Source organism: Acanthopagrus latus, chromosome 17 (genome assembly GCF_904848185.1).
Source record: "Acanthopagrus latus isolate v.2019 chromosome 17, fAcaLat1.1, whole genome shotgun sequence".
Classification (NCBI taxonomy): Eukaryota; Metazoa; Chordata; class Actinopteri; order Spariformes; family Sparidae; genus Acanthopagrus; species Acanthopagrus latus.
The window spans coordinates 8278092-8292092 of NC_051055.1; the positions used below are offsets into that span (position 1 = coordinate 8278092).

At 42.8% G+C, this 14001-nt stretch overlaps 1 protein-coding gene across 3 annotated transcripts in view; it reads left to right on the forward strand.

Moving 5' to 3' along the window:
• Positions 1 to 2034: 2034 nt before the first annotated feature.
• LOC119006805 (plectin-like) overlaps positions 2035 to 14001 on the forward strand; it is a 135804-nt gene continuing 123837 nt past the window's right edge. For 2 of the 3 annotated variants that reach the window (XM_037075903.1, XM_037075905.1), the window contains exons 1-2: positions 2036 to 2550; positions 5321 to 5517. In XM_037075903.1, coding sequence (XP_036931798.1) covers positions 5328 to 5517 — 190 coding nt within the window. In that variant the 5' untranslated portion in view covers positions 2036 to 2550; positions 5321 to 5327. Of the gene's footprint in view, positions 2551 to 5320; positions 5518 to 14001 lie in introns of all 3 variants that reach the window. The other variant, XM_037075902.1, reaches the window with a different exon arrangement.

Here is a 14001-nt window from a genome sequence, read left to right on the forward strand (position 1 = left end):
GAACTTGGATTAAGGATGGGTCTCGGCCGATAACAGAACCCAGTAAACTTGCCATGGATCCAGATGCAGAAATAGATGGTGGTACTTAAGTTACTAATTAGAACTATTCAAATTACTCTAATTAAGTCATTTTCGAGTACTTTTTCTTAGTATTTTTTTAAATCTGTAATTTTACTTTATGGATTACACCATGTTATCTACCTAGTTACTTTTAAAATCACAACTGAGCACTGAATACCCTTTGACTTAAAGTTTTAGCCCGTAACTATTTTTTTTGTTATATTTGCTAAAATTGTCATTATGATCTGACAGTAGAATAAGATACAGGTCAGCTGTCTGTGGCTCCACCCAGTGGCCGTAATTTGATTTGCAAGAATCCACCACTCCCAGATCAACACAACCAATAAGAGCCAAGGGGAGTGTCTGAGAAATGTCAATCATTCTCAGCCCCCCTCCCTCATGCAGTGCCTATGGGCAGTGCTAGAGGTAAGATCTTTAGCCCGAGCCCGAGCCCGAGCCCGACCCAGCCCGAAATTCGGGTCGGGTCGGGCCTAAAATGTCAATCATTACGTTCGGGTCGGGTCGGGCTCGGGCTTCTCTCTCGCTGACTTTTTTTTTAAATAAATATATGTTTATAAAAATGTATACTAAAACGATGTGTGGATACTAAACTAAGGAATACTTGTTGTAAATAAATAATTTGGATAAAACAGAGAAGGCGGCGCTGTAAGGTAATTGCTATATAACTACTACTAAACAGGAGGCGCAGAGCAAGAGCACGATTTGCGCACGGCTTTGCGGACATTTCGTGAACGTAATCTTGAAATTTCGGGTTTGCTTCGGGCTCGGGCCTGCAAATCAAGTTAATTGGTCGGGCTCGGGCTGGGTCGGGCTTTAATGCCTGCGGGCCTGGGTCGGGTCGGGCTGGATTTTTTAGGCCCGATCTTACCTCTAGGCAGTGCCCCTCCCCCGAGCAAGCCCAGTGCCTGCTCTTACCTGGCCAGATACCTTCAAGCTCAAGCCCAAACTGTGATGTGAAACAATGGCAGAGAACAGACAGCAACAATAGAGCCGAAAAATGCCCCACCATTGCCCTCTTCAAAAAGAAGAAATAAGGAGACTGATAAAGAAAAGCAGCGTGAAAAGAAAGAATTGGACTGAGACTGAGAAAAAAGTAGGATAAATATTAGAGCATCATTTCAGAGGTGGAGAGAGCTGCGGGATTCGTAAGGACTCAAGAGCAACGCAGAGTTAGCTGCTTGATATATGTTTCATTCTATGTTTTAACCACAAGGCTATGGTGGCGCAGTTACAGTAATATTCAGTAGCGCCTATTGCCATACGAAGTTGTAGTTGAGCTACGTAGCTTGTTGCTAAATCTAGCTTGTTAGCTTGAATGCTAACTCTGGTGTTTAGCTTTGTCTTTCTGGCTACTAGTTAGCAAAATTGTCCCATTAATCCCATGCATTAAAGACACTGAAAGACAATGAAATGACAGAGATGTGTACAGCCTACTCCTCTAAATTCAGACGCTACTTTTGAAATTTAGGGATGAAATCAAGCCAGTCTCAAAACTGGCCTTACAAATTGGCGATTGTGAATTTAAATACATGGTTCAGGAGTTGCTGTGTACACTCTTTCCAAAAATCTACAAGGACTTTATGCTGTATATGAACATGACACAGCATAAGGCAGGAATAAATGCTGATTCAGGCTTATGCTGGCTTTGTGGTGCAATCCTATGGCGATCATAATCTTGCAATAGGATTTCCCCTCTGGCCCTTTTTGGCTGACACATTAACAACACTGATTAAGTAATGTTTCCCAGTACAGGAGTAATGGTGAACGGTGACTGGATCGTGCGTTTGTGTCACCTTATATTTGTTAACGTGAGTTCTTCATGAAATAGCTTAAAAGATTAATCTGATTAAACTCCACTGCACAGCCCGGGACAGCCAGGCAAACTAATCGAGCAGTGAGTGATGCAGCTTTTCACCGCAGCAGAGACCCTGCTGCTGCTGCTGCTGCTGCTGCTGCTGCTGCTGGACAGACGCCGCCGTTAATCGCTCTCGACCGTCGCCGAGGCTCCACAGCAGCTCCGCGGTGAGGACCGAGCGTCCCGGCGGCGAGGACTGCCCGCCCACCTCCTCTCTCCGCAGTCATGACGATCCGAAGCAGTGTTTGTGTCGGCGACCGGATGCATGAATGATCGCCGACCTTCGCGTTCAGAGGTGTCGGGTGAGAAACGGGAGCGAGCGGGGCGAGGGGAGCATCACAGATGACTGCGGATTCCGCACGGCGGGTCGTCTCTTTCTCCTCAGCCTCCTCCAGCCCTGCCTCCTGTCAAAGGAGTGGCTATCGCAACGTTTACCGGCACACACATGCAGACGACGCGCTGTCACACACGAACACACCCACAACACACACACACACACACGGGCTTTCTGGGACTTTATTTGTTTTGGTTGGCGATAACCTGCAGGACGCAGACTGACGCGCTGGCACACGCGTTCATGGCTGCCTGACGCACCGATCCAGCACAGCAGCAAGGTAAGACAACACAAGTTCTCACTGCTACCGTGTGTGCATGGGGTTCGAGCGAACGGAGGGTGTCCTGTAGTGTTCCCTCGCCTTACTGAGTCATCCCATCATTCGCACGTTGGTGCGTTGCAGGTGCATCCAGCCAGTGGAGTCTTTAAGGTGCCCAGCACAATCCTACATAGTTTAAATGACAATTTTCAGAGAATAACTTGTTCCAATCATGCCGAAGCTGTCACTCCTGTCCGTATTACTGTCAGCATCATCCCAGGACAGGTATCTGGGGTTCAATCTTACCACACTGAGGGGTAGGTGGGCCTACAGTACTGCCAGTAATGAGATCTCAGACTCTTGACACTGGAGAATTTATGGGCCAGTTAGTCGAAAAGGCTTTTACTGTAATCTGTCAGCATTGGCCATTAATTCCTGTGTGGTCTGTAATGCAGTGTGACCACAAGGCAAGCTGATGAGGCGCCTCACCACAGAGTAAAGGCTGGGATGGATCTCAGATTTAAGGACAGGAAAGTGAGGTGTTGACAGGTGAGCTTTAAAATACAACCCCTATCAGTTTTTGGGCATTAAATATCTCGTCTTTGTGTCGTAGTCAGTTGAATACAGACGGAAAAGGATGATCAAATCATCACATTCAGTTTGGAGGTGTGTGCTGCCTTGTAGTTAGACGGTGTTTACCTTCAATGGTTAGGATGAGTGTCAAAGGTAAACAGTGCACATCATTGCTCCAGAAACAATGTTTAATGTGGTGTCATGCAAAAACAACAAACGACTGAAATAGCTCCAATTAAATGATTTCCTGCCTGTCCGTGTTTCTGTTTCATGATGACATCCTCGTCCAGTGCCAGCTGGACTGCCAGACCATTTACATGCATGGTGTGATAACTTCACGAGGCAGTGAACTCTGAGCTCAGGTCAGCTATGACAGTGTAAGGGCATGTTACTGTCGGGCTGTCACCTACTGTAATAGGGCCTTGAAAGCGGGGTTATCTCTTACAGTGGGTGTGCCAAAGACACAACACAGGCTACAGAAGGATTTCTCAGATTATTCAAAATAACACATACATTTTCCAAGCCGCTGCCACCTCGGCCTCTGATGCTCTCTTGGAATATTTATCCTGACAGGCAGTCCGGTGATCATGATCGTGTTGGGAAGTGACAGGAGGTGTCATGTCACCGAGTCTTCCAGGAAACACCTCTTCAGTCAATTTGGATCATATAGTTTCCTTGATATCAGCCACTGTTGGGTTTCTACCTGCAAACAGGAACAGTTTTATGGAAGATTTATTTCCCCTCAGCAGGACAGGCAGCATTCAGTGTGAAACATTTAATTGGGAATAAGCCGACTATGATGTCATGCGTAGTGAGCTGTGACATTTCACAATGAGGCAGATGATTTCTATTCAGCTTTGCCACCATTTATAACTGGCTCTGCACCTCACTAGTAAATATTTAACCTAAAGGCAAAGGTCCAGGACTGAGTGTCTGCTCAAAAGACAACCTATGGCTGGTGATTGTCAGCAACGTAAAGCAGGTATACACTCTGTCATCCAGTGTAGGACAGGGATGTACAACACAAACATACATTTTGTTACGTTTTATCTACAGTATGCAGTGGTATCTTAAAGGGCAAGTCCACCACTTTTACTCATCAGTGTTTACACTTGATAGGGTGGTGCCACTGCATATGTGGCAAACGCTGTATGAAGCCTTTGTGGCTCCAGAGAGAGCTGTGGGAAATCTGATAAATTCTTGTCAAGTGATGTCACTCCACATCTCTACTTGAAGCTGACTGCTCAACACTAAATTAGCCCCTATGAGCATAACACAACAGTGGCAAGATCAATCTGAAAAAACTGGCTTATTGATTTGTTACGGTTTCTGGATTGATCGATGATTTGCTTTTATGCGTTCTCTTGTTCGGTGAGTGTGTCTGAGGCACTACCCAATCAGTAGCGCTGGTGTTTTATTTAACTCATCTCTCCTCCATGACTGAAGTCCACATGAGCGGAGCAAAATAAACTGTGGAGGTGCAATGTAACATCTTGTATTTTGCAGGTGAAGGTCCATATATGCTGTTATCACAGTCAGGGAGCCTCCTCCCTGCAGGCATCTCCACATGCATCTGGGCATATCTCACAAAGTCCTGTGTGTTTAACCCTGCGTTTTTGCATTTTATGGCCCTCTAGAATCAAGTGTTTTGACTTTTATCTCGGTACACATTTAAATGGCAGTTAAACATTTGGCAGTTGTGGTCACAGCATGCAAGAGATGAACCCTGACACAACAGCTACTGCTTTAGTAAAGCTTCGCTGTCTGTCTTTACCTCTTTGGTCCTTGTCCTTTACATTAAAAACACTCAGTGGCTTAATAATTAGCCTGGTGCGTAGTTGGAGATTTTGGCTAGAGGTTGTTGAGTGGTTAGTTTTGGAGGCCTTGGATGCCTGATGATTAGTCCTGGCAGGGAAACTGCTGCTCTTCATGATAACAAGTTAAACAAGCTTGACAATTGTCCCTTTTTTTATGATGTTTTCTTTTCCTTTCTGGAAGATGACTCTGCGGCATGAGAAAGGAACCAGTCTGCAAGTAATCATCACTATATATATATATATATATATATATATATATATATATATATATATGGTCTTGTATGGATCTACATAATCTAAAAGCCCTCTCTGTGTCCATGGCATGTGTTCTGCTTCTTTTCTGCACACCTTCTCACTGAAATAATCGATGGGGAACTCTATTTTTTAAACCTCTCCCAAAGGTAGGTGATGGCAACGCGCAAGGACAGACGCAGGGATCGAGCCCCACAGGAGGAGAGCTATGGAGAGGAGAACAGTGTCCCCTGTCCTGGAGACACCCTTCCATGGAACCTGTCCAAACACCAGAGGATCAAACGCTCCAAGTCAGCCTCAGGGGAGGTCCTGGATCCAGCAGAGCGAGCTGTGATTCGCATTGCAGGTAAGACGACCATAAGAACTGCAGCGTTACTCTCGCACATGTTAACATTTCATACAAGTGCTCACTGTTACCAGACACTGACGTGACCAGGCCTTAGACGTGGCTTCAGTGTTCAACAGTTTAGTGGTTAAGTTTATTTTTAGATTACTGAATATTCCACACTATTGGGAATCTGAGCAGGTATCTTTGAACGAAATGAAGGCAAACAAGTTATTTCATTGGACTGAAGTGGAGTGTATTTTGAGACTAGTTTCACACATGTACCAGACAGTGGGTGTTGTGTCGCCCCGACTGCAGTGGAAACCAGACTGTTCATCCCTCTGAAAATCCACAGAGAATCAAGGACATTATTCATAATGTTTGCTCTGATGAAAAGCAATTGAAAATGCATTTGTTAATTACGTCAGGGCCCATTGTCCTCTGTGGGAATGTCCTTGTTTGCATCATGGGTAGAACTTGTCAGACAGGATGACATCAACTTGTAAAGAGCTCGGATGGAGATACTGACTGCTGAACTCCACAAGTCACAAATTCATACCGGTATTTGTTTTTTGGTGTAAATGTGCATTTCTGGGTTTGCCCAATGGTGGTAGGGAAGAGGGTCAATTGCTGTTAATGGTATGCTGGGAAACTCTTTTCTATTGTAACCTTCCTCTGTAGTTCAGGTTGTCTTGACCTATCCAGTGCAGCCTTATATGTCATGTCACTATGGAACAGTTGAACTTGGGTTCTAAGTGATTTTATAAGCACAAAGGAAACCAAACGTAACTTTTTGATACTTACATACAGTTTGTAAGGTATGCACTGTATTTCCCCTGCAGACTGATAATGGGTTTTGCCAGCTGAACAGGATATTCACTAAGGCACGGAAGGCAGCGTGAAACAGTAGTTTTCCACATGTGAGGTGTTGTTCTTTTTGCTCAGACAATAGGCTGGGATCCTGTCCAGTTCCACTGTAGGGATGCTGGAAAGACATTATTTATTTACAGTATGGCTGGCAGTCCCATCGCTGTGATGTGCTTATTGTGTGAAGTGTTAGCCACATCTACACAGGTCATGGTCAGTGAATGCTTTATGTTAAACAAACTCAACATGAGTTCATCAGAGACGCCAGGTCATAATCATCAGGATCCTTATTATATGAAATTATCACACCATCATCAGCACCTCTATGACTTGTAGCAATGAAATAATCATGTACTTGTCATTTGATATCTGAATCCTGAGCGACATGACTATTATGACCAAGTGAACTCTTTAGAACAGTAGAAAAGTTAGTTGAAAAGCAGTTGAAAACTCAGGATGTTATTCATCAGCCAATATTGGCTTTTCGTGGATAAATTAGTATAAGTTTATTGCATGAATTCTAAAAAGATGACTGAATGTTTAGTCAGAAAAGGTAATAGAGCTGCAATGATTAATTGATGAATTGTCAGCTATTAAATTACAAAACAAGACATTGGAGGACACCATCTTGGACTTTGGGGGACATTGATATTTTTCACCTGTTTCTGACATTCTGTTGACCAAGCAATTAATCATTTAATCGAGAAAATAATCAACAGGTGATTAGAATGTATAATTAGTGTGGAAAGGCATGACAGCCCCACACCTGTACTATCAGAAGACAAAGCGATGGCTGGAAATTTAAGATGGAGATAATCAGTCATTGGGACGAATGAAAAACATGCTTCGGAATGTGACCTCAGTCTTTATCACTGCAGTACAGAAATGTGATGTACAGTGCTCCCCCTCTGTGTTGTAACATGCAGATTTTCAGTTTTTAGCACAAGTCTTTGATCGGGTTTGTTTTGATCTGCCGTGCTCCTGCCGGCGTAAGGGGAAGTTTGGATAACTTCGGCAGCTACAATAGGCCTGCGTCCACATCCTGCACTGCTCTTCCTCTATCCATCAGAAGGCCAGGGCAGGCTGTGTCAGCACCCATGGGCGAGGCTCAGCTTTTGTTGTCGGCTCTGCTGACTGACTAACTGGCTGTTGCAGAATCCCCGACTGTATATAGACGAGCATGTGCTGGAGGGGAATCAGAAGAGGACTGTGCACAGTTGTGGTCAGTGATGACCTGCTGTGAGGCAGCGCTGCACTCTTTCTCTGGCTCTTCAGCTGTGTCGCACCTTCTGAGTATTCTGATTTATGGAACTTCTTCAGAGCTAAAAAAATGCTAAAATGCATGAGCATCAAGCTATAAACAAGGCCCTGTTTCTTTGTTCCAGCTGCCATATTGGAAATTAACAGTGAGCACTGAACACTTTGTTTATTCTTTGGAAAAAACACAATGTAAAACAAAAAAGAAATGTGGTTTTAGGTAGAGTTACGTGCTGGATTATTTCTTGGTTGGGCATTGTGGGTTCCTATAGTCTTGACCAAGATGTTGAAAAGCAACAAGAATAATCTTTTTTTCGCACCTGGTTTTTGTGATGGGCAAGAAAGCAAATGTACTTCCCAAAATGTCAAACTATTCCTTTGAGACCCGCTTACACTGTTCCATCTGTGACTGAAATCAGTCCCTGCAGCAAAGAAAACTGAGAAAGTAAAAAGGCAAGATGTGCATTTAAAGTATTTTCCCAGTGTTCAGAACAGTAAATCTTTGCTTTGGTGGTCACAATCGCTTTAATCCATTTTGTGTTGCTCTAAGTCATACAGTGATAGAAAGAAGTTCCTTCATTGGTTGAGAAAATCCATTCTATATGTTAACCTGTAAATTGAGGCTGGGCAATATGGGACAGATGTCCTTTCCTTAATGTGTTGTCAGTGGTCATTGAGTTACATGACAGCTTTGCAGACCTCTAGATTAGCTTTCAAATTACATTTATCTTTTTTTAATGACCTATTAGAGCAGCTTAGACACGTTTCTAATCACCGGTGGGAATGGAGAATGAAAGGAAATGAAAGATGAGATTGAGAGCTGGTGTTAAGCGATGGCGTCACTGAAATAAATACCCTCAGATCTTATTACCTCGCCATGACATTAGGAAGTTGTAAATAGGAATGGAGTGGCTTCATGTGGACCCGATGAGATGAATCTATCAAGACGTATTACCAGCATTAATTACTGTTTCTGTCTCACCACTCCTCTGATGACTCCTTGATAGAAAATCCAGCGTTCTCTATTTAGACAGTGTAGATGACGTGATGCTGGTCTCGATATGATTAGATTTTATCAACCTCTCATCACAAGACAACAGAAGGCCATTGCTCCTTACTACATGTACAGTAAATGGTCTTTGCTTTGAAACTACTTAATCCCACCACAGGGCGGTGCCTGTTTGTCACGGTCCACTCTAACTAATCTCATGAAGATGTTTTCTTTGATACATTATCTCATTATCCAATGAAATCTTTTGTTTCCTCAAGTTAATGACATTTACCAACCCATTATTATAAGGAAATGAGCTTTGTAACCTCAATATTATGAAATGATTAACATGTGATCTGCAGATTACAACAGTGTAATAAAATAACGCCCATTCTCAGCTTTGGTCGATTTAACACCCTCATTTCCATATCATTAATAAATGCTGTGTGTAATTTGTTGGCTCAGCCTTCACACTATTCGCTCGCTCCCGGTGTACTCTCATTCATAAATGACTGAGTTGAAAGTTGCCCAGCCAGTCAGCTGTCAGACTGCTCACAGGGAGGATTTACTGTCCACAGTGTGGCTCTGGGGTCAGTACAGGGGGACGGACAGAGGTCACAGGTCACTAGCACATGCATGAGAACTGCACTCCAGGATGGGCTGCATGCCAGGTGCTCCAGCACGCCACCTTGTGGCTGATGTACCTGTTTGACCTTCTCTTGAGGGGTAACCTTTAATTTGAACGGTTGTCTTTTCATCAGACAACTGTATCGAAATTGTGAGAAAATCATTTAAAGGAAGCTTCCCTGTGGTTCTGAAGGCAACTGTGAAAACTTTCAAAATATTCCTCTCCTGCCTTTTGGGTGATTTGTCGCGAGAAATGTAAAGAGAGAAAGTTTGTTGATGGTAATTTAATTTTATTTGCCAAATATTGACTTGCCTTACAGCCATGGTGTCTGTGTTTGGGGGTTTGGCCTTCAGAATCCGAGCTGTACTTAAACGGCAGACATCCCTGCAGAGTGCTCCTCAATTATTCATCATGGGGAGGCTATGATACGATACTCAGAGGACGGCAGACAGACACTCACTCTCTTTCTCTCACTCTTTCTCTCTATCTCTCACTCTCATGCACACACGTAGTGGTGATTTACTGTGGAAATGATCAGTCAGTCAATGAACAGAGCATTAAGTATCTCAGCTGCACTACGTAGCTTGTAATATTCCAGGCTGTGCGTGGAATTATGTGAGTCATTTGCCGGGTGTTCCTCATGATATCAGTGTGCTCTGTGTAATGGCCAGAGAGGAGATGCCTCTTCAGTGGTGTATGTCTACACAATTGCAGCACCAGTGACTCCATAGACACATGCTGAGACATTTGCCCTTGGGCGGCTGTCATAATAGTGCAATAAAAGAAAGCTAATGGCTGCATTAGAGTTGACTACATTAGCATTTATTCACCTGTGAAAGCCGCTTTGTGTTTTCAGTCATATCCCTCAGAGCCTTGTGTGAAGTAAATGCTGCGATTGTGATGACGGTTTTGCTTTCAGATGCCGGCCTCTGCCTCTTCTTGGACCTCTTATGCGGTTTAACTACCTGACGGTAGCTTATTAAATGTCATCTAATCACAGATCAAGCTTTATACTGAGAAGTGAACCTGACTATTGGTCCTCCTTCAGACAGAAGTTAGCCATTTGCCCACTAGGTGGCACTTTCTATCAAGGGGCCTGGTCAGCCTTCGAGTCATCCCTGCTTCTGGAAAATGTGCCTCATTTCCCACAGCCGTCTCAGATATAGTTGAATACATAGTGTATTCCTTGTGCCCCTTGTGCTGTGGAGCTCTGCCCTTATTTCAGCAGACAGTACGTTTTATGGCCATTGAAGGAGCTGATTAGATGGAACAGCTTTATTTCTGCCCTTTTTCACAGTTTTGACCTTTCCAATTACATGCTGGATCATGTGAGGAATGCTGAACCTCCAACATCAGTTTGAAATTCTGTAAATGAGCTGTGACAGACCCAGGTGAGAATGGGGGAAAAACGTACCATAACTTCTCACTACTGTCATCTGAGTGTTTAAGATTAGACACTGTCATCCAGAAGAGGGAGCCAGGCCTGTTTCTATGCTCGTCCCTCTGTTATTTTTTTACTGTTGTTACAGCAACATTGCAACATCATTGCACTATGCCAGAGGAGTATCCAGTCAGCCCTCATCCCTGGCTCACTGACGGAGAAATGTGTCAAGCCTCCCGATTGGCAATGATCACTTGATACACTGACAAAGCAGTGCAAGTCAGAGGAAGGCGGAGGAGGTGAGGAGATGTCTTTAGTTAGGTCCTTTCCATGCTGAAACACATGCTGGAAAATCACAAGTAGCGATCATATGTCAAGTGCTCAAGTTTCCGGGCTTCATCATAGTCTTCTGTCTGTTCCCGACAACAGCACAGATAACATTATTGTCCAAACAAATCTTATTACAAGCATGAAGTGTGAAAGTTGAAAATAAAGGAGAAAAAAAAAACTCACAGAGGGATTTCTTTGAATTTCAAAGCATGTCTCTACTGACAAAAGAATTTCCATCCAATCAAAATCCAGCAGGGGATAAGTCCCACTTTAGCCCGAGCCAGCCGCAAATTCTCCCGTAGAAACAGCCGTCACACTTCTGTTGAGAGTTTTGTCAGCTTCCAAAGCCAGGCTATCAGTCTAGCTGTTGGATGGTATTAAACTCCTGCCTGCCAGTGTGTGTATGTGTGTGTGTGTGTATGTGTGTGTGTGTGTGTGTGTGTGTGTGTGTGTGTTTGTGTCCGTGTACACAAGGTTTTGTTTGTTTCCCCCATGGCATTTTCCATCAGCGACGAGCTGCGCTTCAAGTAAGCCTCTTGACGCTTAACTATAAAAGATGTGCCATGATTTGTGAAGACTCGCAGCTCTCAAAACAGAGTGGTGTGAAAAAAACATTAATAATACCAACCGTGCAGCGTCACTTGTCCTGTGAGCCGGCCCCACTAGAATATCAAACAGAGGGAATCATACCTGGAAAAAAACAAACTCACTGTTAACTGACCATCTGTGAACTGCTTCTTCTTTAACCACTGGGGAATGCAATACATGGTGTGGATATTAAGAGAGATAGTTACATGTATTTATCTTTATAGTGCATATTATCTCAAAATCATTGTTGAGTCATGTTTTTGAAGCTTTAAAAGTCATGTAGGAGACAAGCAAGACTTTCTGACAAGGTTAATTTGATGTTAGCCTGTCAGCAGTGGTGGAAGAAGTCAGTATCCAGGTCCTTTACTTTAATAAAAGTTGCAATACCAGACTTTAAAAATACTTAACTTCAAGTAAAAGGTCTGCATACAAAACTTAATCAAAGTAGAAGTATGTAGGTATTAATGTATCAGCAGAATGTACTTAAAATTACCAAAAGTAAAAGCATTAATTTGGCAATAAATATAATTGTGCTCTTATATTAGATGTTTTGGGATTTATATTACTGCTGTATTAATGTGTTTGTTGCATTTTACTGATGATATTTAAGATTTACTTAGATTTTAAGATTTTTTATACTGAATGGTAGGACAGCACAATCAACATATTGAATGGAATCAGAATATGACCAAGTGCGATATCCAAATCTGCAATTTCTTTTGTTAAAGGTAAAATATCCTCCATGCCTAGTTCTCTAGATGGAAAAAAACCAAAACATTTTCTGTTTTTTTCGGTGCAGAGCACACTATCACACAGCTTTAAACGTTTTTTTCCAGTGAATATGAAAATTGTGATGCAAAAAGGATCATTCCCTCTGAACGTGAATCACATCCCAACTGTAATATCTGTCAGAATAAGTGCAACATGATTTGTTTCTCCTTTACTGTAGTTCAGTGTTTAGGGACGCATCATATTCTGTAACATGGATAGATACCAACAAACAACAGTACTACACATGAATCCAAAAGAATACAGAAATACACAATGAGATGTGTATATTTTTGTATAGTTTGCTGTGTGTTTTTCATGAGCTCAGAAAAAAAAAGCCAGTATTTCCCTGCTAATCCAAGAAGGTGTATAAAGAGTTTATTTAGCTGAAGAAGCAGAGGATTCTTTTCAACTCATAAACAGAACACATAATCCTTCAGTTTATCAGAAAAAAATCAAAAACACCAAATATGGAGATACATTCTTCTCTCTGGACAGGATGGGTATGAAAACTGAAAATATATATCTGTCGCACAAATACAGTGTAGAGAAGAGTAGAATATTTACTTTGGAGTAAAGGGAAGTAGACGTAAAATGCTGCATAAAATGGAAAAACTTTCCTCAGATTTGTACTGGCGTATAGTACTGGAAATAATGTACTTGATTACATTCCACTCCTGTCTGTCATATACTGGATACATGGGAACTCTTCAATAAATTTCACAAGTTTGTTTGCTGTATTCCCATCACCACCTGGAAACACTCCCAGGCAAAGTATCAGCTGAAGTGCAAAGTGTACACACACACACACACACACACACACACACACACAACGCGGCATGTATACACGAGACAAGAGTGTAAATACACACATGCTAGAGTGGTTCATGCACTGGATCATACACCCACACATTCAGATCCTCTAATGTGGAAAGCTCGCATGAATAAGCTGAAACATACGTGCGAGACTCTGGAGCCGCCGCGTGCACCTGTTGGCCATTGTTGAACGCGATCTGGGAAACAAACCCTCAGCTCTACGACACTTTCTCACAAACATTCTCACACTCACACGCTCACACATACACTCAGAGTCCCATACTCATTCACATTTCGAGATCATGAGTCTTTTAAAGATGCAGCTCCACTAAATGAACAGATGTCCTGAGGCCAGATTTGGTTGTCCGGCTATTTAGGAGTGGACACCAGGCTAGATTTATCCAGTAAGTGCCATGTGTCACCCGCTGTATGTGTCTGTGTGTGTGTGTGTGTGTGTGTGTGTGTGTGTGTGTGTGTGTGTGTGTGTGTGTGTGTGTGTGTGTGTGTGTGTGTGTGTGTGTGTGTGTGTGTGTGTGTGTGTAGGATATGACGTTTTCAGATCCAGTGTCAGAGTGTTAATAGTGGGTGAAGTGCTAAACGTTTAGTTTTAGATATCGCCACTTAGCTTCCACTTAGTTCCCATATATCAGCCAGCAGTTTAATAGTGGTGACACAGTGATATTTAAATGGGACGCTACTGAAAATATGACCATGGCCATGACTTTTTGATAGGCACGTCTCAGTACATAAACCTAGACATTACACTGAATCATGTTATTATTGTGCTGCATGACTGACTACTACTGGCTTCTCTTTATAGTTCTGTGCAGTTTTATCTGTCAGAAGCCAGAGTCAACATGCTGAGGTCATCCCTCTGTC